This window comes from Ascaphus truei, chromosome 2 (genome assembly GCF_040206685.1).
Source record: "Ascaphus truei isolate aAscTru1 chromosome 2, aAscTru1.hap1, whole genome shotgun sequence".
Classification (NCBI taxonomy): domain Eukaryota; kingdom Metazoa; phylum Chordata; class Amphibia; order Anura; family Ascaphidae; genus Ascaphus; species Ascaphus truei.
Genome location: NC_134484.1, coordinates 457,399,263 through 457,425,034, shown reverse-complemented (window position 1 = coordinate 457,425,034; position 25,772 = coordinate 457,399,263). Strand labels below are relative to the sequence as shown.

General features: G+C 47.4%; 3 protein-coding genes across 6 annotated transcripts in view; 1 reads left to right on the top strand and 2 right to left on the bottom strand.

Moving 5' to 3' along the window:
- CYP8B1 (cytochrome P450 family 8 subfamily B member 1) overlaps window positions 1-25,248 on the bottom strand; it is a 30,221-nt gene extending 4,973 nt beyond the window's left edge. The window contains exon 1 of one of the 4 annotated variants that reach the window (XM_075588005.1): window positions 25,100-25,248. The gene's annotated coding sequence lies outside the window, so the exon portion shown is untranslated. Of the gene's footprint in view, window positions 1-3,774; window positions 4,307-17,635; window positions 17,660-19,221; window positions 19,436-25,099 lie in introns of those variants that run through there. The other 3 variants (XM_075588006.1, XM_075588008.1, XM_075588009.1) reach the window with 3 other exon arrangements.
- Window positions 860-10,565, top strand: LOC142487913 (uncharacterized). The gene is made up of 2 exons (XM_075588010.1): window positions 860-996; window positions 9,487-10,565. The coding sequence occupies exon 2, from the start codon at window positions 9,686-9,688 to the stop codon at window positions 10,358-10,360; it is 675 nt and encodes a 224-aa protein (XP_075444125.1). The 5' UTR covers window positions 860-996; window positions 9,487-9,685; the 3' UTR covers window positions 10,361-10,565.
- On the bottom strand, window positions 5,160-6,580 carry LOC142487914 (uncharacterized). The gene is made up of 2 exons (XM_075588011.1): window positions 5,914-6,580; window positions 5,160-5,313 (listed from the first exon to the last, which is right to left on the bottom strand). The coding sequence occupies exon 1, from the start codon at window positions 6,576-6,578 to the stop codon at window positions 5,937-5,939; it is 642 nt and encodes a 213-aa protein (XP_075444126.1). The 5' UTR covers window positions 6,579-6,580; the 3' UTR covers window positions 5,160-5,313; window positions 5,914-5,936.
- Window positions 25,249-25,772: the final 524 nt, after the last annotated feature.

Genomic DNA, 25,772 nt, shown 5'->3' with positions numbered 1-25,772 from the left:
AAGAGTGATTCAAATGAATGGCTGTTAATGGATGATCATGGCTCATTAGTGTATGTACTAGTCGGTGCCTAAACATTTCCTAGCTGCCTACTTTACTATATTACACTACATCTTCAGTTCTTGTATATGGATCATAAACAACAAGTCATACAGTAGATACCCAAGATAGTCAGTATGTATTTTCTGTCACCCGCTAATCAGACTTCATTTAAATATCTATTTACAGTACTTTGATGTTTCCTTTTATCACAAACATACATGTGTAACTGTAGGACTCAGTTATACGCCAGTCGGTGAGAATGGCAGACACATTAGTAAATGGATTTTCTCTGATTTGTACGTGATCTGCGCAATATTTAAGACTGAACAACTAGTTCTTATTGATGGGCGAAATGTTTTTTCCGGAATTCGAATCCGCCGCAATTTGGCCAGTTCCTTCCACCCACGGAATTCCACGGATCAGTCACAAAAAGGGAGATTGGAGGAGGAGGAGGATGAGACCCAATCACGGATTTAGAAGAATCCGAGCGGCTTTACAATGAAATAATCCAATGTCGGATTTCATTCCGCAGATGGAATTTGACCAGGAAAATCCACGGATCGGATTCAGGCAAATTCACCCATCTCCAGTTATTTATTTCTCAAATGTTTTACCAGGAATTATAGGTTAAAGCAGTAAAATTCCGGGCATTACTGAAATCCCTGCTCTCTGATTGGTTACAATTCCGGGCATTATCCAATCAGTAATGCCGGGGATGTTTGCTGCTTGCATTGTGTATATTTTCAATGTGTTTATTTCCAGCCAATCAGCTTTCAGAACAGCTCTGAGACAGGGCAGGGGATTGGTCAGAAGACAGGAACAGCTCTGAGACAGGGCATGGGATGTCCTGGACGTGGAAGTATCAGCCACGGGTTGACTTCTCCCCTCCCTCATGAAACAGAGCTCACTGAGATTGACTGAGCAAATTCGGTTGAATTGGGGAGAGAGTCTGCAAAGTAAGTGGCTGTCTGCAGTTTGTTTGTGGTTGCAGTTTCTGTGTGTGTGTGTGTGTGTGTGTGTGTGTGTCAGAAGCAGTGTTTATTGGTGTAGCAACAGCAGTGTGTGTGTGTGTGTGTGTGTGTGTGTGTGTGTGTGTGTGTGTGTGTGTGTGTGTGTGTGTGTGTGTAGAGCTGCTCTATGTGTGTGTAGAGCTGCTGTGTAGAGCTGCTGTGGTGTGTGTGTGTGTCAGTATCAGCAACAGTGTTTATGGGTATAGTAGCAGCATCATTGTGTGTGTGTGTGTGTGTGTGTGTGTGTGTGTGTGTGTGTGTGTGTGTGTGTGTGTGTGTGTGCGCGCTGTGCTGTGCTTTTGTGTTGTATGTGTGAGTAGCAGCAGCAGTTTGTGTGTAGCAGCAGTTTGTGTGTGTGTGTAGAGCTGTTGTGAATGTGTGTGCGTATGTAGAGCTGCATGGTGTGTGTGTGTGTGTGTGTGTGTACACAGAGGGGGCGGCAGTGTGTGGATATAGATAGCTGCAGTGTACACGTATATAGAGGTGGTTTCATGTATTTACCATTTTATTTTAATAAAAAAATCTATATAACTATACAAAAGTGTCTATTATTGATGAAAAAAGCCTACATTTAGCCTATAATAGTAATAATCCCCTCAGAACAGGGCATTACTGGCCAATAATGCCCTGGCTGGGTTAATGTTCCTCGGCTTCGCCTCTGGCCTTTGACTCTTCCAGCCAGGGCATTATTGGCCAGTAATGAATGCACTGTTCTTCGGGAATGATTACTTAATTATGGGCTAAAGCTGGTAAATTCCAGGCATTATTGAAATCCCTGCTCTCTGATTGGTTAAAATTCCGGGCATTATCCAATCAGTAATGGCCCTGTAATTTTTAGCATCCTGTCAAGTTTTTCAGCCAGTCAGCTTTTAGTTTTCATTCACAAAGAGTGAAATTTGCTCTTAAGACAGGGGAGGTGATTGGACAGAAGCCACCAGCAAGGCACTGACTCCTCCCCCACCCTGTCTGCAGAGAGCTCCGCACAGGAGAGTGAGGGGAAAGGTTTGTGGGTCTGTTTTGTGGGTGTAAAGGGGGCAGCAGGGTGTTTTATTAGTGTATGTGTCTTCTGTTGGTGTGTGTTTTGTGGGTGTAGAGGGGGCAGCAGAGTCTTGTTGGTGTGTGTCTGCTATGTGTGTGTTTTGTTGGTGTAGAAGTGGAGCTGCAGTGTGTCTTCAGTGTGTGTTTTGTGGGTGGAGGAGGTGTGCAGTGTCTTGTTGGTGTGTGTGTGTCTGCAGTGTGTGGGTTTACAGGGGGCTGCAGTGGGTATAGAGGGGGGCTGCTGGTGTGTTTTGTGGATGTAGAGGTGGCAGAGTGTTTTGTTGATTTGTGTGTGTGTGCAGTGTGTGTTTTGTAGGTACAGAGAAGGGGGCTGCAGTGTGTTTTGTGGGTGGAGGAGGGGTTCAGTGTGTTTTGTGTGTGTGTCTGCAGTGTGTGGGTTTACATGGGGGCTGCAGTGGGTGTAGAGGGGGGCTGCTGGTGTGTGTTGTATGTATGCAGAGGGGGCAGCAGTTTGGTTTGTTGGTGTGTGTGTCTTCAGTGTGTTTTGTGGGTGTAGAGGGAGCTGAAGTGTGTGTGTGTGTGTGTGTTTTGTGTGTTTTGTGTGTTTGTGGGTGTAGAGGGGGTCCGCTGTGTGTGTTTTGTGAGTGTAGAGGGTGGAGGAGGGCTGCAGTGTTTTGTGGGTGTAGAGGAGGGGGGCTGCACAGTGTGTAGGGGGGACTGTGTAGGGACTGCAGAGTGTGTTTGTGTATATAGAGGGGGGGTTGCAGAGTGTGTGTGTAAATAGAGGGGTCTGTGTGTATGTACAATTTACTTTTAATAAACTTGCAGTAAAAGCATAAGAATGTAGACAATCATGCTGATAAAAATCAATATGACTAAAAAAATATATATTTTTTATGAAAAATTAAAAAAAAAAAAAATAAGTCTACATTTAGCCTATAATAGTATTAATCCCCTCAGAACAGGGCATTACTGGCCAATAATGCCCTGGCTGGGTTAAAGTCCCTCGGCTTCGCCTCGGGCCTTCAACTCTTCCAGCCAGGGCATTATTGGCCAGTAATGCCCTGTTCTTCAAAGGATTATTACTTAAGTAATACATTGAGAGTTCCCTCTTGTTTTCAAGTAGGTCCTGGGCACGGAGTTATGATGACAAATACATGGTTAGATTAAGTGAACATTACCATATATGTATAAATGAACAATATACAAATACAAATGTGGAATTAAAACCTGGCGCATATATACAAAGATAATATGATTATACAAAATCAAGGTGAATAAAGGATATATGTGATACGATCGAGTGAAGTCCTTTTTTCAGACGTGGAATGGTGAATGAAAGGGCAATGGACTCAGTCCTCAATGTACGTTGAAAAAAGTTTCTCTTTTGCAGCAAACTGTTATCCTGTTGTAACCCTTATTCCCCCCCCCCCTCCCTAGACTCAACTGATGTATCTAGGGTGCGTGAGGGTAGATTACATGGTGATGGGTGGTGCATACCTGTTTGGAGCAGGAGGGCCTGAGCTTCCCGCGATGTTATTGGGGAGGAACAGGACCAGGCTTCTGAGGTATTGGCCTCCATGTGGTCTTAGTGGTGCAGCTATCTCCTATAATTCCCAGGGATGTGGGAAGAGACCCTTAGAGAAGAACGCCCTTGTCCCGGGGTGAATACTCCAGAATCACACGGCACAGTGTTGAAAGCAACAGAATCTTTATTGTACTCACTCTCGGCAGGATAGTAGTAGTAGCACAGCAATACAGGTACACGGTACACCTCCTCCTCTTCCGCCAGATCGTTCGCCTCAGGATGGTAGGACGGGTATCTTTCTCCCTGCCTCCACCCACAACCAAGGGCGCTACGGGTGGGGCTAGCTCTTCCCTCACCCCCTAAGCAGGATGAGAGGCATGGATCCACCTATATATCCCTAGGCCCTACTCGTCAGGAACCTAGCTGACACTCTCTCTCTAAACTCCAGACTCCCACGACAGACTGCCTGAGCTCCAGAGCATAACTCTCTCCTCTCTCAACTCAGGGAGTAGACAGAATGACCCCGAGCACAGAGGAACTGCAACTAAGTTTGGTCAGCCCCGCCCCTCATGACATCAACAAGACCTCCCCTCTGCACAGGTCTGCAGCAGAGACAGGCTTGTATTAATCTAGCAGGCAGGGCTTTGCAAGGGGGAAAACCCATGATTTCTACTGGGGCCTGCCATTAACAGGGCTTACCACAGTAGTAGGAAGATTTAGTAGCCCGTGCTGTTTACAGGGGGCTACACTCTCCCTATGGTGGAATCCAATGGTCCCCACTTGGACCTCGCTTGGCAGTACCATCCTGCAGTGAACAACCTGGGGAACAAACACAGGTTATACACACACATGGTCATAACATCTTGAGGTAGTAATTATCACACACTGAATCCAGTTACTCCTAACATGGAGAACCTAATAATAATGCTTAGGATCTGGCTTCCTTATCTTCCGGCCGTTGTGATCAGTGACCGTTACAGCAAACGACTGAACTGACCCATGTTCTGGTCGATAACTCACACTATGCATGTAGATACATCTCCCTATGCTCCATATGCGCACTAGCTCGCTAATTTTGTCCTCATTGTGATAACCGGCCTTACCAAACTTTGTTCGTAAGTACTCTTGGACCGCCTCCCTCAACCAACTGTCTCTGTTCTCTTCAATCTCCCGCATGATAGGCTCAGGCACATAAGGGTACTCATAACCGTGTGACTGTCGGTATCTAGCCACTATGGCTCTGTCAGCCCTGCTCAATTTGGTGAGTGTCCAGCGACCCACCCTGCTTGGCAGTACCCAAAACACAGGCTCTTCTGGAGCTATCTCGTCATACAAAATACTAGGGCCACGGGGTACAATAAGCTTTTGCTCTATTTCCCTGTACCTATGGTCTAACTCATCCTCCACCTCCTGTTGAGTGAAAGACCCAGCCGCCCACCAATGATCAACAACATTATTCTTTATAAGCAGGAACCGTGTACGGTCCATCCCCTCGTGGTAACCGGTGAATAAGGGTGCCCACCACTTGTCACGGTGTTCAGATTCCGCGGAATGACTTGTGCGTTCTATCTCTGACTCTACCTGAGATGACACACCGGACGTACCCACATCAGTAGATCGCGAGCAATCTCTCCTCCCCTTGGCATTTATATACACTGTCGGATTCATCTTATGCACCACTAGTCTGGAAGGCCCAGCCTCTGCTGGAGTATGTGACCCACGGGCTCTCCCTCTAGCTGTAGGACAAAACGGTACAGGGTTAGGCACAGGTATTACGCTCGAATACGGTATCTCCCCTTCCGATCCCTCATCACTCAGTTCCCCATCCTGCAAGTCCTTGGAGTATTTGGGGTATTTACACAACTTATCCCTGGCAGGTCCCGGTGGTATCACTCGTGACGGGGCAGGGGCAGTGGCCGGGGCAGTGGAGCTAGGGGTTGGGGCTGGGGAAATGTCCAGATCAGTGTCCAGCAAGCGGGCAATTCCGCGACCCATGGACGCTTTCTTTGGCTCACGCTCCGCCATGCTGCGCGCCTCTCTCGATGGACCTCGGCTGCGTAGGGTAGCCAGGGCAATGGCTGTATCGATACTCCGTGATGAAAACAATGATCTCAGCCTTCTCTTTCCGGTGGACCCGGAAACGATGTCATCAGGTGTGCCCGCAGAATCGCCATCCGCTCCGTGGTCACGCACCGGAAGTACGTCGAGGACCGGCATGGGCGTTGGCAGAGCAGCCACTGTACTGCTGAACAAGTAGGCCTCAAGCCTCTCCTTCTCGTTCGCCAGGTTTGCGGTCTCCTCCTGGAGGGAATAAGGGGGTAGTGGACTCTCCTTACCGCTCCGCTGCTTCTTGATGAGATCAGGCTCCTCGAGGGTCGCATCGATCGCCATCTCCTCCGCACTGGGAGTCACCATGGCCGTGGGACTGCTTCGGGCCTTCGGCCGCACCAACGCTCGGTCGGACGGGGTCCGCGCTCAGCTGCTCCTCCTTGATGCCACTGGGGTGGTTCGCCGGTAGGCGCATCGCCACCGATGGGTCACCAACCTCTTCTTCGGATGAAATCAGGATCGGCTCCTCCGCTCGGGAGTCACCGGAATCTTCGGCGATACAGCCAGTGGGTATAGGTACGAAGCTGGCGTGCTCCGGTACCTCCACAGCGGTTGCGCTCTTCTCCTTGGACGGTTCTTTCGGCTCGACAGCCGGTTGGGCCTGGGTTCTTCCCGCTCGCTTGTAAGGGGGAACCAGGGCCGTACTCTCGCTGCTCTCCACCACCTCCGATATCGTTCCCGGAGAGGCACCCCGAGGGGTCTCGGTCATCGGTTCTGGCTCCGTAGGCCAGAAGTAGTAGGTACCACACAAGGAGCATCGGGCCTTGGTGCTGGGTACCTCGCCGGGCACTCCGCAATGGGCGCACAGGCACCGCAGGTACTCCTGTTCGGCTATCTGGATCACCAGCAGGCGGCCTAGTACTTGGACCACGGTAGTGTTCATCTCTGACATAGTTCTCGCAAGATTGTTCAATTGCTCAGCTCTGCTCTCTGTGACTGTCAGAAAGAAATGAAGCTCCTCGCTCTCACTTCCTGTCCCTCCCTTCGCTGGGGAGGACTCTCCTGATTGGCTCTCCTTGGGCCTCCTCCCTCTGGTGGAATCCAGAGGCGGGGCTTTCCCTCCTTCAAAGTGATGTGGCCTGGCTTTTTGACCAGTCACGGCACAGGTGGGTGGACTCTCGGCTTTCGCGCCGCTCCTCTCCTCCTGCAAGGAATCTGGGTTTGTCGCCAGACTCTTGCACATTTCCCACCACAACCTTCGCACAGTCTTTTTGCAATCCTCACGTGCTCGCTCCAGGCTTGGCGGGAACCGCCATTTTAGCTCGCCTCTTCTGCTCCGCAGAGCACATGTAGGGATGGCCGCCATCTTGGATGCTCCCTCCAAATGTGCCTGTACCCTACTCTCCATGTATAACGGGTATCTCGTACCTAGACAATGTTCTCCCTCCAAATGTGAACTCTGCATCTCCATACTGTCTGTTGCCCACTAAAATGAGGTGGCTTCTACCCCAGGCTCAACGGAACTCCTCTCCTCCTATGCACTGTACTCTCGATGTCTACGTGCAAGTGCTCTGTGGTGCGTCTGTGTGAGTGATAGCGAGGTACCGGCAACTCCATCGATATGGGCATCTCCTACTTTTGGCCACTCGTAGCGCGGGCCCTGGGCCATGGTCCCCGGATTGGCTACCGCTATGACCCCCCCAGTTGCCTCACGCTACCTGCCTCAAGGGACTCGGGCAGCTCTAGCTATTCCACCCCTCGTAACGCTACCTCCTAAGGGCGCCCAGGGCATACTGTGCGGGAGACTGCGCACCCCTGACTACCCCCGGCTTTTGCAATTGCACCCTTCCTCCTCCAGCACCTGCACGGAGAGTGCATCTCACTCTGCCCGTTCCGCCTTGCGATAAGCCTGACCTGTCCCGACACATATCTCAGCAGCGCCTCCAAATGTAACCCTTATTTCCCCCACCCCCTAGACTCAACTGATGTATCTAGAGTGCGTGAGGGTAGATTACATGGTGATGGGTGGTGCATACCTGTTTGGAACAGGAGGGCCTGAGCTTCCCGCGATGTTATTGGGGAGGAACAGGACCAGGCTTCCGAGGTATTGGCCTCCATGTGGTCTTAGTGTTGCAGCGCCTCCATCTCCTATAATTCCCAGGGATGTGGGAAGAGACCCTTATAGAAGAACCCCCTTGGTCCCGGGGGGAATACTCCAGAATCACACGGCACAGTGTTGAAAGCAACAGAGTCTTTATTGTACTCACTCTCGGCAGGATAGTAGTAGTAGCACAGCAATACAGGTACACGGTACACCTCCTCCTCCTCTCCCGCCAGATCGTTCGCCTCAGGATGGTAGGACGGCTATCTTTCTCCCTGCCTCCACCCGCAACCAAGGGCGCTACGGGTGGGGCTAGCTCTTCCCTCACCCCCTAAGCAGGATGAGAGGCATTGATCCACCTACATATCCCTAGGCCCTACTCATCAGGAACCTAGCTGACACTCTCTCTCTAAACTCCAGACTCCCACGACAGACTGCCTGAGCTCCAGAGCATAACTCTTTCCTCTCTCAACTCAGGGAGTAGACAGAATGACCCCGAGCACAGAGGAACTGCACCTAAGTTTGGTCAGCCCCGCCCCCACTTTCGTCTGGTGATTGAATGAGTGTCCAGGTCCTTAGGGAGGAGCCTAAAGAGACGCCGACCTGGACACTCATTCAATCACCAGACGAAAGTGGTGACGTCATCACGCCCACGCCGGAACAGCGCGAGACATACGCGGTTACTGGCAGGGACTAGCAGAGACTGTTTGTTGCTGTGGGATAGCCGGGTCGGGCGTTTCTAATTTGATTTTAAAACTCACGAATCTTGTGAGTATATTTCTGTACCAAGCCTGGAGGCGCTATTAAAGTTGTTTAGATTATTGCGCAATCCCCTGGTTTTTATACCCCTTGCTGGAGATTACATATAGGAGACCGGGAACAGAATAAGGAGACAATTTCCTGAGAAGGAGTTTCTTCCAGTGCCCAGCGGAATCGGGAAAACCACGTGGGGTTCGTGTTAACCTGTAAACATCTGGACCAGGAGGAACACATATACAGATTCTCTCAACTGCATGCTGCCTACCCTGAATCTAGTAAGTGGGCATCTAATTGAGTCATATAAGGGAGGACTCCATTGCTGAAAATACAATACTGCGCAATGTTTTGTCCCTGGTTTTTGTCTCATATTACAGGATAACAGTCTGCTGCAAAAGATAAACTTTTTTCAACGTACATTGAGGACTGAGTCCATTGCCCTTTAATTCACCATTCCACGTCTGAAAAAAGGACTTCACTCGATCGTATCACATATATCCTTTATTCACCTTGATTTTGTATAATCATATTATCTTTGTATATATGCGCCAGGTTTTAATTCCACATTTGTATTTGTATATTGTTATAGGGTTACTTTTGAGATAGTTCCCGTAGTAGAATCACCAGGCTGCTTTTTTATACACTTTTGATGCACTGCACATTTATATATTTAGTCTAGCGCTGGTTTAGTATTTTTGTTTTCACTATGTATAAATGAACAGTTTAACATATTTTATCTTTTAGGCGTATGAAAGACTACAGACCACATTAAAATGTGACTTTAATCTGTCTGTCTGTCTACCCCTCTAGTCGTCTGCCGGTCAGTCTGTCTGTCAGTCAGTCAGTTTGTCTGCCCGTCCGTCTGTCTGTCTGTCTGTCCGTCTGCTGGTAAGTCCGTCTGTGAATGAGTATGTCTTGTCCTGTCCCCCCCCCGTAAGAAAGTTTGCGTCTAACCGTTATGTCAACGTTATCCTATTATTATTACTATCTCCCTTAATAACAGAAATGGCGCAGAGTTCAAACGGGGGCTCCAACTCCGATCGGGACGAAGAGTTAACGGAGGGCCCTGAACCACTGCCGGTCCGCCGCTGTGATTTCGACAGGCAAATCGAGACCTAAAGACTCTACTCCAGGCAGAGTTCCAAGAACTCCGAAAAGAAGTACAAAACGTGGGAGAGAGAACAGCGGCCCCGGAGGAAAATATGGCGGCCACGAATAACGCGGTGAAGAAAGAGGAAAAGAAAAGATCCCAACTACAAGTAGCAGAGCTAGCAGACCGGCAAGAAGACGCGGAAAATAGAGAACGCCGCAACAACATCAGGGTGTGTGGTATACCTGAGTCGGTCACTGATGTACAGGGATTTGTATCCCGCTGGTTGGAGGCGCTACTCCCGGACTTACCAGAGCACGAGCGGATGATGGACAGGTGCCACCGAGCCCTACGAAGCCGGTCGCTAGCCACAGAACAACCTCGCGACGTGATAGCCAGGCTCCATTACTTCCGCACAAGGGACGCGGTGTTCCAGAAGACTAAGACGGCTGGGGCCTGCCAGTTTGAGGACGCGACCCTGCAGCTCTTCCAGGACCTCTCCCCGGTAACGCTAGCCAGGAGGAGAAGACTACAACCGATAACGAGGGTCCTGAGAGAGAGAGCCATCCGTTACCGATGGACATTCCCGTTCGGCCTCCTGGTTATTAAGAACGGGAGGGCCATCTCTATCAAAGAGCTGGAGGAAGGAGAGGTCTTTCTCTGTAAAGTGGGAGCAAAGGAGGGAACGGCCGCAAGCCCACCCAGAGAAAGATCACCAGAGCCGGAGTGGCAGAAAGCGGGAAAACAAAGGAAGAACAACGGGGCGAGTGATCCGGAGGAGGATTAACTAATAAATTACGAGACTGTTATAGATTGTTGTTGGTTGTATGTTGCTGCAAGTTCCCTGAAGTTTCGGGTTATTAAAGCAAGTTGAAACTCCCAAGCGTGGGCTTCCCCAGTTTGTCACAGGCTTCCGAGGAAAGAAATAAAAGACAGTTCGCAGAGATACGGTGGGACACTGTAAAGTGATAACCATAAAATAAAAAATAACAACACTAAAATTCACACTTACGGTCTAGCTGGGATGGAAGCAGAAGTATTTCAGAGAATCGAGGGAGCTGGAACGCAGACAGGCAAGATGGCGTCGATGGAGGGCAGAGGCGCCATGGCGTGAGGCGCAGGAGGAGGTAGATCCAGTGGCGGGAAGAACGAGCGGGAAAGCGACCATCTTCGCGGACATCCGGTCACCGAATGGCGTCAACCAGATGTGCGTCACCGGAAATAGTCAGGCGGCCATCTTGGAGGAGGCAAATTGACGGCCCCAGATGACGTCAGAGGAGGCGCCGTACCATCACCAGTATCGCGAGACTAGACGCAGCAAACGAGAGAGAGAACTCCGCTGACTACAGCGGCCCTGGACAAGGACCGCTAAGGGAGAAGAGATCAGGAGGCGAAGACAGGAAATGAGAGGGGATCGGTTAGAGGAACGTGCACTAAGAGGTAGCGGGGAAAAGAGGGAGAGAAGGGGAAAAGAGGGAGCGGAGGGGTCAAGAGGGGGAGGGGAAGAGAAAAAGAAGGAGACGGAAAGGGGCAAGAGGGGGATGAGGGGGCAAGAGGGGAAGGAGGGGGCAAGAGGGGAAGGAGGGGGCAAGAGGGGAAGGAGGAGGAAAGAGGGAGAGGAAGGGGAAAGAGAGTGAGGAGAGAGGGACAAGGAGAGGAGGAGGGGAGAGGAAAGGGGGAGATAGGAGAAGGGGGGAGAGGTGAAGGGGGGAGAGGAGAAGGGGAGAGAGGAGAAGGGGGGGAGAGGAGAGGGGGGAGGGGAGAGAGAGGAGAGGGGGAAGAAGGGGAAGAGGGGGGGGGAGAAGGGGAAGAGGGGGGGAGAAGAGGAAGAGGAGGGGGAAGAGGGAAGGATGGAGGGAAAAGAGGGTGGGGAGAGGGATAGGAGGGAAGGGGGTGAGGGCAGGGGGGGAGGGGGGAGAGGAAGGGGGGAGCAGAGGGAGAGGAGGGGGGGAAGAGGGAGAGATGGGGGGAAGAGGGAGAGGAGGGAAGGGGGAAAGGGGGACCTAAGAGAGGGGGCAAGAAGGAAGGAGATGGAAGAGCCTCGCTGGTTAGGGGTAAAAGGAGAATAGGAAGAGTAGTGTTAGTAGGAGAGTGGAGAGGTTCCGTCTGGGAAATGGAGAAGATAGGTTTGCCTAGCGCCTTGCAGTTATAGCCTACAGTTCAGTTATCAGGGAAATATAAAGAGCCCCCCACAAGGAAGAGAGAGGGTGGGAGGGTCAGTTGACTTAGCGTGGATATTTTGTTAGGAAAGTTTTTATGCATAGAGGTGCGGGGATGGAGGTTTGGGTCCATTCCCGCCGTCGGCATGGGTCTCCACATGAGCACCAGAGGGTTCATGCCCGGGTGGCTCATGCAAGTCACCACTGGGCCAGTGGAGAAGGGCCCTGGAGGCCGGTGGAAGATCATCCAGGACTACGCCCAAGCTGGACGCCCAGGAGGGGCAAATATGGTGGCTGATGGGGCTAGCCCCTGGTCAGTCACTGGTTGGTCATTAAATTTGTTGGTGTGTTTTTTCGTCAGTATCTCAATGTCTCCCATCTGTGTACCCCAGTGTTTCTTTCCCATGCAGATGGAGAGCAAGAGGTGGAAGTGGACCGGAACAGTTGAGAGGTCCCCTCACGCGATAGCTCTACATGATCAGGTAGCTCACAGACAAGCGCAGCTCTTAACCTTCACAAATGGATAAGGACTTTGTAATCTTATCCCACAATGTGAAGAGCTTCAACAGCCCCCAGAAGCGACGGGTAGCCTTGACTGATTATAAATGAGCTGACCCAGACATTATTCTACTACAGGAGACGCATTTCTCCAAGGCCAGCTCCCCTAAATATATTGATAGTAGATACAGTATGTGGTTCTCAGCCTCAGCAAGTAAAAAAAAAGAGAGGTGTGGCTATCCTCATCCATAACAGAATACCGCTGAACGTTACCTTATTAAAAAAAGACAAAAATGGTCGGTTCTTAGTTGTGGTGGGGGACATTCGAGGCCAAAGTGTCACGCTAGCAAATGTTTATGCTCCTAGTAAGCAAACGGAAGTCTTCCTGGACAGATTCTTCTCAATACTAGACAAGCTGGCTCAGGGCTGTGTAATATTAGGAGGGGACTTTAACCAGACGTTAGATCCAACACTCGATAGATTTACACCAAGAGGCAACGGCAGATCGAAAGTTCGTTCCTCATGGTCCAAGGGGCTGAGGGCCAACAATCTTGTAGATATTTGGAGGGAACAACACCAGGGGGAAAAGGAGTACACCTTCTACTCACATCCACACGACAGATACAGCAGGATAGACTACCTCTTTGTGTCCAAAAGAATGGTTTTTAAGATCTCCCACACGGGAATCCATGATATTTCATGGTCGGATCATGCACCTGTTGAGCTGCGGTGCACTGACTTCAGACTGGACATACCAGGAGCGACCTGGAAACTCAATGAGTTACTGATAAAAATCCCAGAGATTGAACAGAGGGTAGGAGATAAAATCAGGGAATACTTCAATGACAACGTCGTCAGTGTGACTTCACAGTCCACCCTATGGGAAGCCCATAAGGCGACACTGAGAGGTGAGCTCATGGGGATTGCGAGCAGGCGTAAAAGGGAGAAGGACAATAAGGTTAAACACCTACGATCAGAATTGGCCGGCCTTTCCGCCCTACATAGAAATAACAAACAAGCTCAGACCTTGAAGGCTTGGCTTGATACAAAAACAAAGCTAAATTTACTGTTGGCCTCCCGAGCTGAGAAGGAGATGTCCTGGTCCAAGCGGAAATTCTATGAAAAAGCGAACAAGCCACATACTCTACTTGCCAATAAACTTAGCGATAAAGTTCATAATTTCCACATCCAGTCAATTCGGACAAAGAAAGGTGACCTCACTTCTGACCCCAAACAAATTGTGGAAGAATTTAAAACCTATTACGAGACCCTTTATGATGGGGCGAAGGTCTCCCAGAACGAGACCACTCGGACACAGCTAAAAACATTCCTGAAGGGAGCAAAATTGCCTAGATTAAGCAGAGAGGAAAGGGAAGCGCTGCAGGAAGACTTCACAGGTGAGGAGCTGATGGAGGTAATGAAGACATTGAAGCCATCCAAAGCCCCGGGCCCAGATGGCTTCTCCAACCTATATTATAAAAAAATTCGGAAATTATTAGCTCCTCATTTACTTAAGTTGTTTAATTCCTTCTTAGCGGGTGCCCCCATCCTTAGCCAGATGCTTCAGGCGTCCATCTCCGTGAAAATAAACAAGGGAAGGACCCAGCAGATTGCAAAACCTATAGACCTATATTGTTGTTAAATTCGGATACTAAAATCTTCTCCAAATTGTTGGCTAACAGCCTTAACAAGGTTATGCCAAAGCTGGTCCACCCTGATTAAGTGGGGTTCATATGCGGGAGACAGGTGGCAGACAACACCAGACGGATAATAGATTTAATCGATTTGGCATAGAGGAAAAATATTCTGTCTATGGCACGAAGTCTGGACGCCGAGAAAGCGTTTGACCGGATTGATTGGCCCTACCTGAGAGAGACGCCTGGCGAATTTGGTATAGGGGGGAGAATGTTGGGCGCAATTCTAGCTCTTTATTGGGGGCCGACGGCGAAGGTTAGGAACCAGGGCTTCCCATCGGAGGAATTCCAGATAAAGAGTGGCACCAGACAGGGATGCCCCTTGTCCCCTCTTCTTTTCGCATTGTGCATTGAGCCCTTGGCGGCGCATATTCGCCTCAGCCCAGACATATCAGGGATACAGATCCAGGAGCAGTCACATAAGGTGGCCCTGTATGCAGATGATGTTATTTTAACACTATCAAAGCCCCTTACCTCGCTGCCGAATGTTTTTAGCCTGTTAGGGGAATTTAATAAGATCTCTGGTTTCAAAATCAATCAGACAAAGTTAGAAGCCTTAAGCATAAATCTGCCAAAGGTCACAGAAAAATTAATCGAGGTAAATTTCAACTTCAAATGGCAAGCCTCCTCCATTAAATACTTAGGGGTTAACATTACAAAATACTATAGCGCCCTATACAAGGCTAATTACCCCAGACTAATAAGGACCCTGAAGGAGGATCTCAGGATATGGTCAGGCTATGGAATTTCATGGATCTGCAGGATCCAGAGCCTAAAAATGAACCTTCTACCTAGAATTTTGTACCTTTTCCAGACCCTCCCGGTACAAGTGACCAAGGATGACATCCTCCGTCTGCAATCCTCTATGGTGAAATTTGTATGGGGTAATAAAAAACCAAGCATTAAATCTAGCATGCTAATTCGACCAACTATAAGAGGGGGGTTGGCGGTACCTTGCTTGTTGTCATATTTCAGAGCGGCTCAATTAGCCCAAATAACCCAATGGCACATGCACCCAAGTCTTCGACGATGGGTTGAATTAGAAAAAGAGTGCTGTGCCGCTGTAGAATTACAGGACATAATCTGGCTGCCAAAGCAGGTATTTAAGACCATGTGTACACCGCACTCCGCTCTGGGCAGCTCGGTGGCGGTTTGGGAGGATACCAGGTATAGGTGTGCCCTCACGACGCGGCACTCCTTAATGACCCCGTTTATGGGGAACCCTGATTTTCGCTCCGGGTCTGCTGAGCAAGGATCTTGCAATTTGGAAACTAAAGGGCCTCACAAGGCTCTTACATCTGGAGGGTAGGCAATCAATAAAATCCTTTGAGCAAATTAAATCAGAAAAAGAGATGCCAAACTCTGAATTTTTTAGATTCCTCCAGATACGAGCGTTTTACACTAAAATTCCAAAACGCCCCGGGCGAACAAATTTCGAGCAGCTCTGTTCAAGAGGAACAGACACCAAGGGACTTACTTCTAGGATCTCCAGAGAGGTGGTCTATCCTGCAAAAGATGACGACATTAAACTCAGTTATAGAAATAAGTGGGAGACGGACTTAGGGGAGACATTAGAGGACGAAGACTGGGACACAATAGTACTGGCAGCGGCAAAGGGCTCTATATGCACTACATTAAAGGAGAATGCAGGGAATGAAACACAAAAGCGCACCGAGGGTCAAGATTTAATTAAAACATGTTAGTAGTAGTAACAATAAAAACTTACATATAAGGGTAAGTACATCCAGTATTAAGGTGCAGAGGAAACAGTCCTGGTGGTGTCCTGGGCATAAAGAGATGGTGCAGAGGCTTACAAGTTAGACCCACGTGCTGGGGCTGCCTGGCTCAGCACCATATAGTTCTTACTTCCGGGTTGCAGCTTCTCGCAGGACCCGTGAATAGTAGCCCGCCTCAAATGCCGGTTTCCCAGAGAAACTCACTCCGGCGTGCCGAAGGGTCTCTGGTTGTTGATGGGACAGCTGGGGGTAGGTACACCTGTGGGCTGACTTCTAGCTACTACTAACATGTTTTAATTAAATCTTGACCCTCGGTGCGCTTTTGTGTTTCATTCCCTGCTGTTGCCCGCGTTTGGAGCCATCCTGCGACGGGACCTGTGGAGGAGGGGTGCCTTCACATCACATCAGCTGCAAGAGGGAAGAGTTGATCCACTACGAGATCCTGTTAGGAAGCAAGAGCGCGGTTTGACTTTCTTATTAAAGGAGAATGCGTATAAGGTCCTGATGTGGTGGTACCTCACCCCGACGAGATTGGCAAAGTTTGTCAAGGATTACTCCCCATTGTGTCCCAAACAATGCGGAGAACAGGCAGACTTGTTGCATATGCTGTGGAGTTGCACCAAGGTGGCCCCAATATGGGAGGATATCAGAAATTGGCTAAAGAGAATTCTCGGACACACGGTCCCCTTGGACCCCTGGTTGTTCCTGCTCGGCAGACGCACCCGGGGGCTAGGCAGACCAGAGCACAAATTAATTGCACATTTTGCAACAGCCCTGAGGTGCAAAATCGCAGCATTGTGGCAGCAACCAGAGTTACCCATGATCCCGAAAATTAGAAATAGAATCTGGTACGTTTGCCGGATGGAGCAGTTGACGAGTCTGGTCAACGACACCGGCGCAAACTTTCTAAAAGTCTGGTCACCGTGGTTGGCCCAGTCAGATATTCCAGGGGTGAATGCCGCCAACATACTGCTCTGATAGCTCGAAATGCATTCTCCTCTGATGTGCCAGTAGACTTTAGATAGGAAGGGAACGGGTAGGGCTGACCGGGTCTAGCACCTATCCGAAAGGGAATCAAGGATAAAGGGCCTGATACTGGGGGCGTCATCAAGATGTTTTGAGCTACATAGAAGATAAAGAAGCTGGTGCTCTCCGTGCGGCTTTCCACCCCCTCCCCCCCCACCCCCTTCTGTCGTTGTCTGTCGTCTTGTCTGTCAGTAGGTCTCCCCTGTGAGCCGGGTTGACTCAATTTACTGAAAACGGAGGGGGTGTGGATACAGAAATGTAAGACAATATGTTGTTAGACTCTTTTATGCCTGTACCATACACCCAATGAAAACTTTTGTTGAAAAAAAAAATGTGACTTTAAAGATGGCGCTCAACACTGGTGGAGTATAAAACTATAAACAATAAATCTGGTCTGTAACTGTTACATACGCCGATAATATATATTATCTGTAACTGTGCATGCAATGTCTTGTATATAATGTATACCCTGTTCATTTATGTAACTGTATTTGTAACCATGTACTATTTGTCTTAACTCTGTGCCCAGGACATACTTGAAAACGAGAGGTAACTCTCAATGTATTACTTCCTGGTAAAATATTTTATAAATTAAATAAATAATACAAATCTTTTTAAGTGATACAAATGTGAAATACAAACGTGAGTGTGTCAATAATATAACACAAGTGATGCAAGTGAAAAATCACTAATATATTAACAGTGAAATGAATGAACCCAGGTGCTAGCAGTGAAAACGCTTCAAAGATATAATAATGAGTATACTCCTCCACTCAAAACCCTGCAGCGGGATACATTTCTGATAACATCCACAGTCAGCATCCAAAAAATGCAGGAGCGCGGAGGACGTATCACCAAAGGAGAAAGGGAAAATGGACATAGAACAGTATTGCAGAAAACAGTAGGTACAGAATGTAGATGCAATATAATCTCCAATGGTTATACTCACAAACGTCAGGAGTGAAAAGGGCATATCCCAAAACTGTGGCAAGGAGTCAAACTGCCTGGAGTACACCAGGTCGCACTGCTGCCGGGAATGAGAGCCGCCAGGCACCGCGTCGCACTGGGGTCACAGACTAACTCTCCTCTCTCACTCTCCTCCCCTTCTTCCCCTCCCCCTCTCTGCCCCCCATTCTCTCCCCTCGCTTCCCCACTCTATCTATTCCCCCCTGTTCTTCTCCCACCTGTATCTTGATTTTCTGACTTATAGATGAACACATTTAAAGATGAGTAATAAAGCGCTTTCATAATCCTTTTCTTTTCAAGCAATTAGGTTTCTTTTCCAAGAAATGGGAGTGTATCAAACACAATGTCATTCCATTTACAAGAAAGGCAGCACTCCGCTAAGAAATACTTGGCTCAAACCCATTCTGAAGAAATGTGACAACTTCTGCATTTTAATCTGTGAATATGGAACGGTAAAAGTAACAAGAAGTTGGCCATAATTGAATTGCAAACAAAACAACCAAACTGCAGCATTACAAGGTCAATTCAACTAACTGTGCAAAATGATATATTGGGGCCTATGCTATAAGCCTCATTAAGGCACTTATCGGGGCATTTTCGCCAAAAAGGTCTACTGCTACTCAGTAAGCCTCGATAAGTGGCTGATAAAAGCCTTTATCACATTCCCCCCCCCCCAAAAAAAATAAATCACCAGTAAGCGGTGATAAGCCACTTATCGGCAGTTTCTCACATTCGTGTAATTCTAGTGGCCTTGCGTAGGTTATCGGGGCTAATCGAGGCTCTAAAATGGTGATTTCCTCTCAAAATCCTCCCGCCAGGAAAAGTTGGCGTTAAGGTGGTGAGAACTTGTCAATAAGGCGGCGAGAGAGGGCATAGGGGAAAAAAATGCATTTTTTCTGCGTCAGATTGATGCCGGGAGTCTCCAGAGCTGATACACATTAATATCATCACCAGAGATCCCCGGTATGAATCCCATGCAATAAAAATGCATTTACATACAACTTCATTACCTTAGCAGCTAACTGCTAAGGCAATGAAGGGGTTAACTACCAGTGCCATATTTATTGAGGGTAACATGGGTGGGTGAAGGTGGCATTTGGCCCTTGATGGATGTTTAGGCCTTGCGGGCGGGGGGGGGGGTTTGCGGGTTGAGTTAACCCCTTCAATACCTAGTTGTAGGTCGGTGGTTACCAACATCCACACCTCAGCCTTGCGGTCCCGTCTTGTTTGTGGTCAGCACTCGTTACAAACACACATACACCTCTATATGTCTATACCTATATAGTCTACATACTGTACACACACACACACACACTGATAGATAGACATGTGTGTGTGTGTGTGTGTGTGTGTATAAGACTGAGCCACAGATTGAGCCATCTATGCTGAAGCAGGCACTAATTGAGCCACATTTGCTGAAGCAGGGATATCGTTAAAACCTGACCTGTCGGTGTCCCTTGAGGACTGGAGTTGGCCACCCTTGGTCTAGCCGAATGTTACAGCAGTTAGTTCCCTGGGTAAAGCCCGATGGTCAGAAGTACTCACTTAATGACTTTTCCTTGCACTTACTTTAATGGCGTGGAGCTTGTCACAGACTCGACAGCCCCTCTGTGTGCCTCCCAGGATGTCTTATTTATATTATTCATTGAACATAATAGTTACGAGTTCCAAGCCTCTTGATCCTGCCAATTATTGGCTGAACTAGTAACCCTATATACACACACAGTTTCTGAATGTTTACTCCGTTTACTGCAGAGGGCTTGTCATGCAAAGGACCAGAAGAAAGAACAGCAAGTGTCAGCTTCTGCAATCACAGGGAGGCGGGGAGGGGGTTATGTATCAATGCCTCCTGGGGAAAGAAGATAGCACCAGATTGAAAAAATAAAGCAACCTGTTGCTTTCAAGGGGATTTTTTACTTTGATAAATCTGGTCCTATTTTATGTTTCACTTTTTGTCCTGGTTTTGCAGCCAGAAAACTGGGAAGGGGAGGAGGGGAGGAGAGAAATCAATATAGGAGCAGGTCACCCTCGAATTTTTTTGTGGCACCCTGCTTTTTTAAACCTGTATAGGATGTAGGGGGTCTACAGAACCGTGTTAATTTCAGCTCGGAATCCCTGCTTCCTGAGATACTTACCGGGGAAGGTATTGCATGTACTGTTGTACTGCCTGTGCAAAGGAGCACATTGACCTAAACCCCCAATTAACACAATGTTCAGCATGCAGTGTAATATGTATTAGGTTGTGGTGTATGTATGCATGCATGCATACATACATACATACACATGTAGCCAGGTCACCTGGTGGCTACTATTCTGCCTTTGGGCTGGCAGTAAACCAAGGTACAATCAGGTTGCCAGTAGTTGATATGGGGTTTCCCCCCTCCGAGGAGCTGCACTTGAGTGACAGCGGGTGTCGGTGACTTCAGGCCTGGGCTTGACCAATCATGAGCCAGACTTGGTGCCCTCTTCCTGGCTGTACTTAAGGGCAGGTACCGCCTAAATTCATTAGTGTTCCTTCCCCTCTGAGGAAGGCAGGTCACACATCTGGGAGCTTGAGATTGGGGCCTTCTGTTGTACTCTTCCCTTCGGGGGAGAGTGAGTGTGGACCATACCTCTGCTAGGGAGTGAGGAAGATCTCGGACGGATGCGGGTGCCCTTGGCCTGTAGTGATGGTCCAGGGACCATCCTTGGGTGAATAGCTGAGAGACTGCATTGGGCAGAACCTGCCTTGTTCCTGATACTGTACAGAAGAGTAATAAACCGTTCCTGTTGTTATATACCTCCTGCCTGGTGCGTGACCTTATGGGGGATAGGTTCTACCATGGGAGATCACCTTCAGTTCCTGGCGCTGCACTGCTAAGTAAATATGTGGGGTATGAACCCCAGAAGCCTCTTCCTGTGTCCCCACAACTATCGGCGGACAATTCAGCCCTCCTGTTACCAGCAGGTATATGCACCATACACTGTAGTAATGGACAAATCTCCCACCGAGTGGGGAAAACACATTTACATACATATGTACTGTATGTGCATGTTATCTCACTTATGGCACCGCAGCTGACCAAAGGACTGACACGAAATCACCCCTTCTGATTGATGATGTAAAACAATGGGATGACATTTAGGGTGGGTGCCAAAAAACCCAATTAACACAATGTTGATGAATAGAAAGGAAAGATATAAGAAAACACAAATGAACACATGAAAACGCTGATAAAGGAAAGCAGTATAGAATAGAAAATTCCAGAAAGTCAAGTGTAGTCTTGTTACTGATTAAGAGGAGAGGTTAGTCTGCATTGAATGGTCAGTCTGAATACAGTGTATACAATGTAATGTTTGTCAGTGACTTGGAGAGAGGGAGAGAGAACGTGTAGCCGTTTCCATCCTGCATGTATCTCTGGGCTTGAAATACAGAAATAAAGTTCTTCAATGCTACAAATCCTACTTTGGTCTTGTATGAGCCTTTACTTATCCTGCATTGGACAATCTCTACTATGCCCCTAGTGGATTAGTGAATGAGTCAGCATTCAATAAGCAACTTATTAATAAGCAAATATGTTTCTCCGACACTGTCCACTCCAGGGGAAACAAAATGGAGGTTTAAATCTCCCGCCTCAAGCGGGCCAGTAGGAAGCCGGCGCATCATCAGTTGCGGCTTCCTATCGGCATGCGTGATGCAGGGTGTTTAAACCTCCATGAAGTACCGACTGCACCTTCTCCGGTAAGTATCTCATGGAGCAGTGGGTACCCAAAGCTAAAATTAACGCGTATCAGCTCCGGAGACCTCCTGCTTCCTGTACATGTTACAAAAAGGGGGTTCACAGATGGAGCTGCTCCCTTACAGTGCGACAGCACCAGCTGAGCAGATCTGCACACAAACACCATTCAAAACAATAGGTGTTTCCGTGCGGTAGTGACCGATAGGCACTATTTCACTTTAATTATTAACTCATCCATCGTGTGAGCATAGTGAGCCCTTTCCCAGTGTTGGGGAAGCTCGAGACGCCGAAGAAAATCCCAAATCGAGATACATGAAAGCATTAAAACACTAGGGGGGGGAAACTGTGTATCTGTCCCCTGCGCGCACAACTGGGGCAAAAACAAAAAGCGCCAACATATTTGGGCATAACATCCCATTATACGTATAACCCCCTGCGAGTTTTTCTGGATTTCTGCTGTTTGTTTTACCACAAAATAAGAGGAGGTGCTGCAAATCTGTGGGAGCGGGGCCCAACACACATTGATATACTATTCATTGCATGCGTCGGTCCAGGACAGATAATCCGGGTCAGTTGGAAGAAAAAAAAATATATACCGGGTTCTGAAACGGCGGAGGGAGAAATAGCAGGGGAACGTGCTTAACCCATTTGCAGAGCATTGCAGGTCTCTCTGGCAAAGAAAGGGTTAAATGCACAACACGCCTTTAATGACCTGGACATCCCCTAAATGTTTCAGCTCACTGTGACCATCAGACTTGCTGCCTGTTATTACATGCATATTATTAAACTGCATTGCAGTACCTGGTCATGACCACTTGGAGCTTTCCTTAATAATCTGTCACGGTGCCCGGAAGGTCCGGCTCCCGCGATAATCATTCCGGCCTGACAGAGTAAGAATCATGCTGCCGAACCAGCACTTCTGTTTGGGTCATTGAAGATATATTGAACCTGCGGTGAAGCTGCTTTCCAGCACTGCGGAAGAGCTCGTCTCCAGTCCAGTAAGTGGGACTTAAATTTGGACAGGAGGGAAGAGCCGGGACAATGGTTCTATGTCCCGGCAGTGGAGGGGAGGCTAGTTGGACGATCCCGAAAGTGGTGTCCCACTTCTGGTTGGTCATGGCCCTCTCTTTGCCGGGCTCACCCTTGCAGGTTCTGAAGAATGGCCCCTCTCCTGCTCAACAAAGAGGCCCGTGGGCCCCTCCTCTCACTCAACAGGTAGCCCCGCCTGCTCAAGTGGTTGGCTGCCACCCCTGCCCAAGAATCCACCCTTCTAGCCCCTTCCACTCAAAAAGCTAAGACACAAGTGAAGACTTCAGTCCTGGGCCCTGGGCAAGCTGTGAGCGGGTCTGAACATGGGGAAGCGGTTTCACGGCTTCTGAGCTAAGCTTTACAACTGTGAATATTAATTGAATTGAAAGAGAATTAGACACATTCATGGAAGTTACAGTAAGTCTGCTGGCAGCTCCTTGTCTCTTTAGCCATATTTACTAAACAGTGCTATGCCGTAATACACCTCATCAGCTCATTCAAGTAAACTGGCAATAAGTTATCTTAAAGCTGCAGACCAAGCAAGACTGTAAGCTCCTCGGAGCAGGGACTCCTCTTCCTTAATGTTACTTTTATGTCTGAAGCACTTATTCCCATGACCTGTTTTTTATATTATTTGTTATTTATATGATATGTATTACTACTGTGAAGCGCTATGTACATTTATGTCGCTATATAAATAAAGACATACAATATCCTACAGTACGTGTTTTTTTTTTTTTTAAATAAATCAGTTCTGTACTATGAGAAAATACTTGTAGCGTTGTTTTTTCTAGACCACTGTGAATGACATTTTAATGTATTATAATGTAACAAGGTTTTTTGTTTCTATAGCAACTATTTACACACATCCCCTTCCTCTTCTGAAACAGGCTCTGGCACACTCATTTTTGAGCCCTGCCCTCTCTCTAGCAGTGCACTAATTGTATCTAGTGACTGCCTGGTCACATGACCTTCCCTGCAGAACTTTGCATCTTTGGTCTTCTTCTGCTGCACTGACAGACATTTAGTGAGCCCCCGAGCTGAATCTTCGACAATCGATCAGCAATTTAGCTAATTACTTATCATTGTGTAGATTGTATTGATGCACATATTAAAGGGAAAAAATAAAATAAGAAAAAAAAAGGGCAGTTTGGACTGCTGCTTTAATGGCGTTTAATAGCATAGCATTGCTTATTTAATATGACCCTTTATCTTCATGCCATGGGCACCACAGGGCAGGGATTGCAAGCCTTCTGGGTCACACGCTTGAATGAACCTGAAGGTGCGTGATGGTTTAACAGAGCATAGTAAATCTTGCCATTAATGTGCCTACAAGATTGAACGGGGCAAAAAAAAGAAGCAGGTCCTCAAGGGATCAAGAAGAAAAACAAAACACTTTTATAAACGGCTATGATTCAATCCTCACTGGGATCCTTTGTCTGGAGAAAGCAGCTTGTTGGGGGCCAGGAATAAATAAAACAGTTTGGTTGTTTTCACGAAAACAGTGCTTGTTTTCCTATATACTGCGGACTTTACACTGCACCCAAGCTGCTATCCCTTACACTTGAGTAGTGCCCTGTTTATACTTGTGCAGGTGAACCCAGCTCCAATGTCAGTGGCAGCTCTTTGTGACCTTGGGCAAGTCTCTCAATGCACAGCACTGTCAGTGCTATAGAAGACACACAATTATAATGTATTATTAATGTTCTGTACTAGTAAAATGTTATGCATATTATTGTGTGTAAGATCAGAGTGTTATACAAAAATGCATTTATTTTGCCAGAAATCGGTTACATCACATACTGTTACCAGATTGTTAGTTCTCTCTTACAAAAGAATATATTTTTTTTTTAAAGAACAGAAGAATGATTTATTAGTGAGAAGTCATATTAGTCAGCAAAAATTTACCGTGAAAACAGCAGTTCCTAATTCCTCATTTCATTATTAGGGAAAATGTAAGTTTAGCCTCTTTCAATGACTGCCCCACACCTCTGGAATTCCCTTCCCCTCAATAACCGACTAACACCCTCTCTATCCACCTTTAAGGCCAATCTTAAAACCCACCTCATTAACGAAGCATATGAGTAGCTCTGTGGCTGATACTTTACACCTCTCACATAAAGCTTGGCCCCCTGCAGACGCACTTACCAGAACTCCCTCCTACTGTCTCTGTACGTTCCTCCTACTTAACCAATTATATTGTAAGCTCTTCGGAGCAGGGACTCCTCTTCCTAAATGTTACTTTTATGTCTGAAAGCGCTTATTCCCATTATGTGTTATTTATATGATTGTCACGTGTATTACTGCTGTGAAGCGCTATGTATATTAATAGCACTATATAAATAAAGATATACATACATACATACAAGGTAGCAAACATCTGCGGTAATATTGGTTTTGTGTTATAGGTTTCCAAGAGGTTGGAAAGCTTGTAACATATCAACTACTTGTTGGTCCAACAAAATGTACCATACCCCCTTCTCGATCTCCCTCCTTTGTTACTACATGGAAGAAAGAACCAACACAGCGACCCCCCCTTCTTTGTCTTTCCATGCAAAAGATGTTTTAGAGAGTGGTGAATACAAACATATACACCGCACTGATCTATATTACAGCATGTTAGTTTTCCACATGGGACCATGAACACAACCATTACTTGCACTACGTGAATATATGGCTGCCTGGAAGATTACACTTACTTGCGTTCTTGTATTGAAGTTGTCACCGAGAGAGAGTTGCCAGCTCACCTTAGCCTGTAAGGAACTGGACTGCTTGTTATTCAGAGAGGATAATAACTCCGCTGCAGCTTCCCCACACACCTGGTTGAACATTGGAACTCTTATCTCTCGCTTGCACGGTTTAACTCATACACAGCTTTTCTGAGTGTACTAGAGCTCTGCGTACTATGGTTTAATAGAAGTACCGTCACATTTAGCAACAGATAGAGAAGTTGCACTGAAATGAGGCAGCTAGGGCATGCAATAACTTACCTAACATTTGAAAGATTTGTTTTATAATTCTACACACAATACACATTTTTTAGATTTAGGACTAGAAGCCTAGTGCCACCAAACATGACTCTTATGAAGTTATTATTAGCTTATGCGGGTCAATGATAAAATGGATAAGAAGTAACGAGGGACACACTGTGTGTGCTCATTTGCATGTCATTACCTAGAATCCCTGATTGCAGTGGAAAAATTGTATTTTACTTATCATCATTTTTATATTAATGTATTTAAGTTAACTGTAAGGTAAGATATTTTATAGAATTGTAGTTGTTAGATTATGAAAAGTAAAATAAAAATACATAATAATGATATTAATAAATTATCCTGACATATGAATATGCAATATTCATATGTCAGGATA

Bases quoted from the DNA above. Each gene is read 5' to 3' on its own strand.
- LOC142487914 (XM_075588011.1), bottom strand. From the start codon at position 6,578: ATGTCAGAGATGAACACTACCGTGGTCCAAGTACTAGGCCGCCTGCTG.
- LOC142487913 (XM_075588010.1), top strand. From the start codon at position 9,686: ATGGCGGCCACGAATAACGCGGTGAAGAAAGAGGAAAAGAAAAGATCC.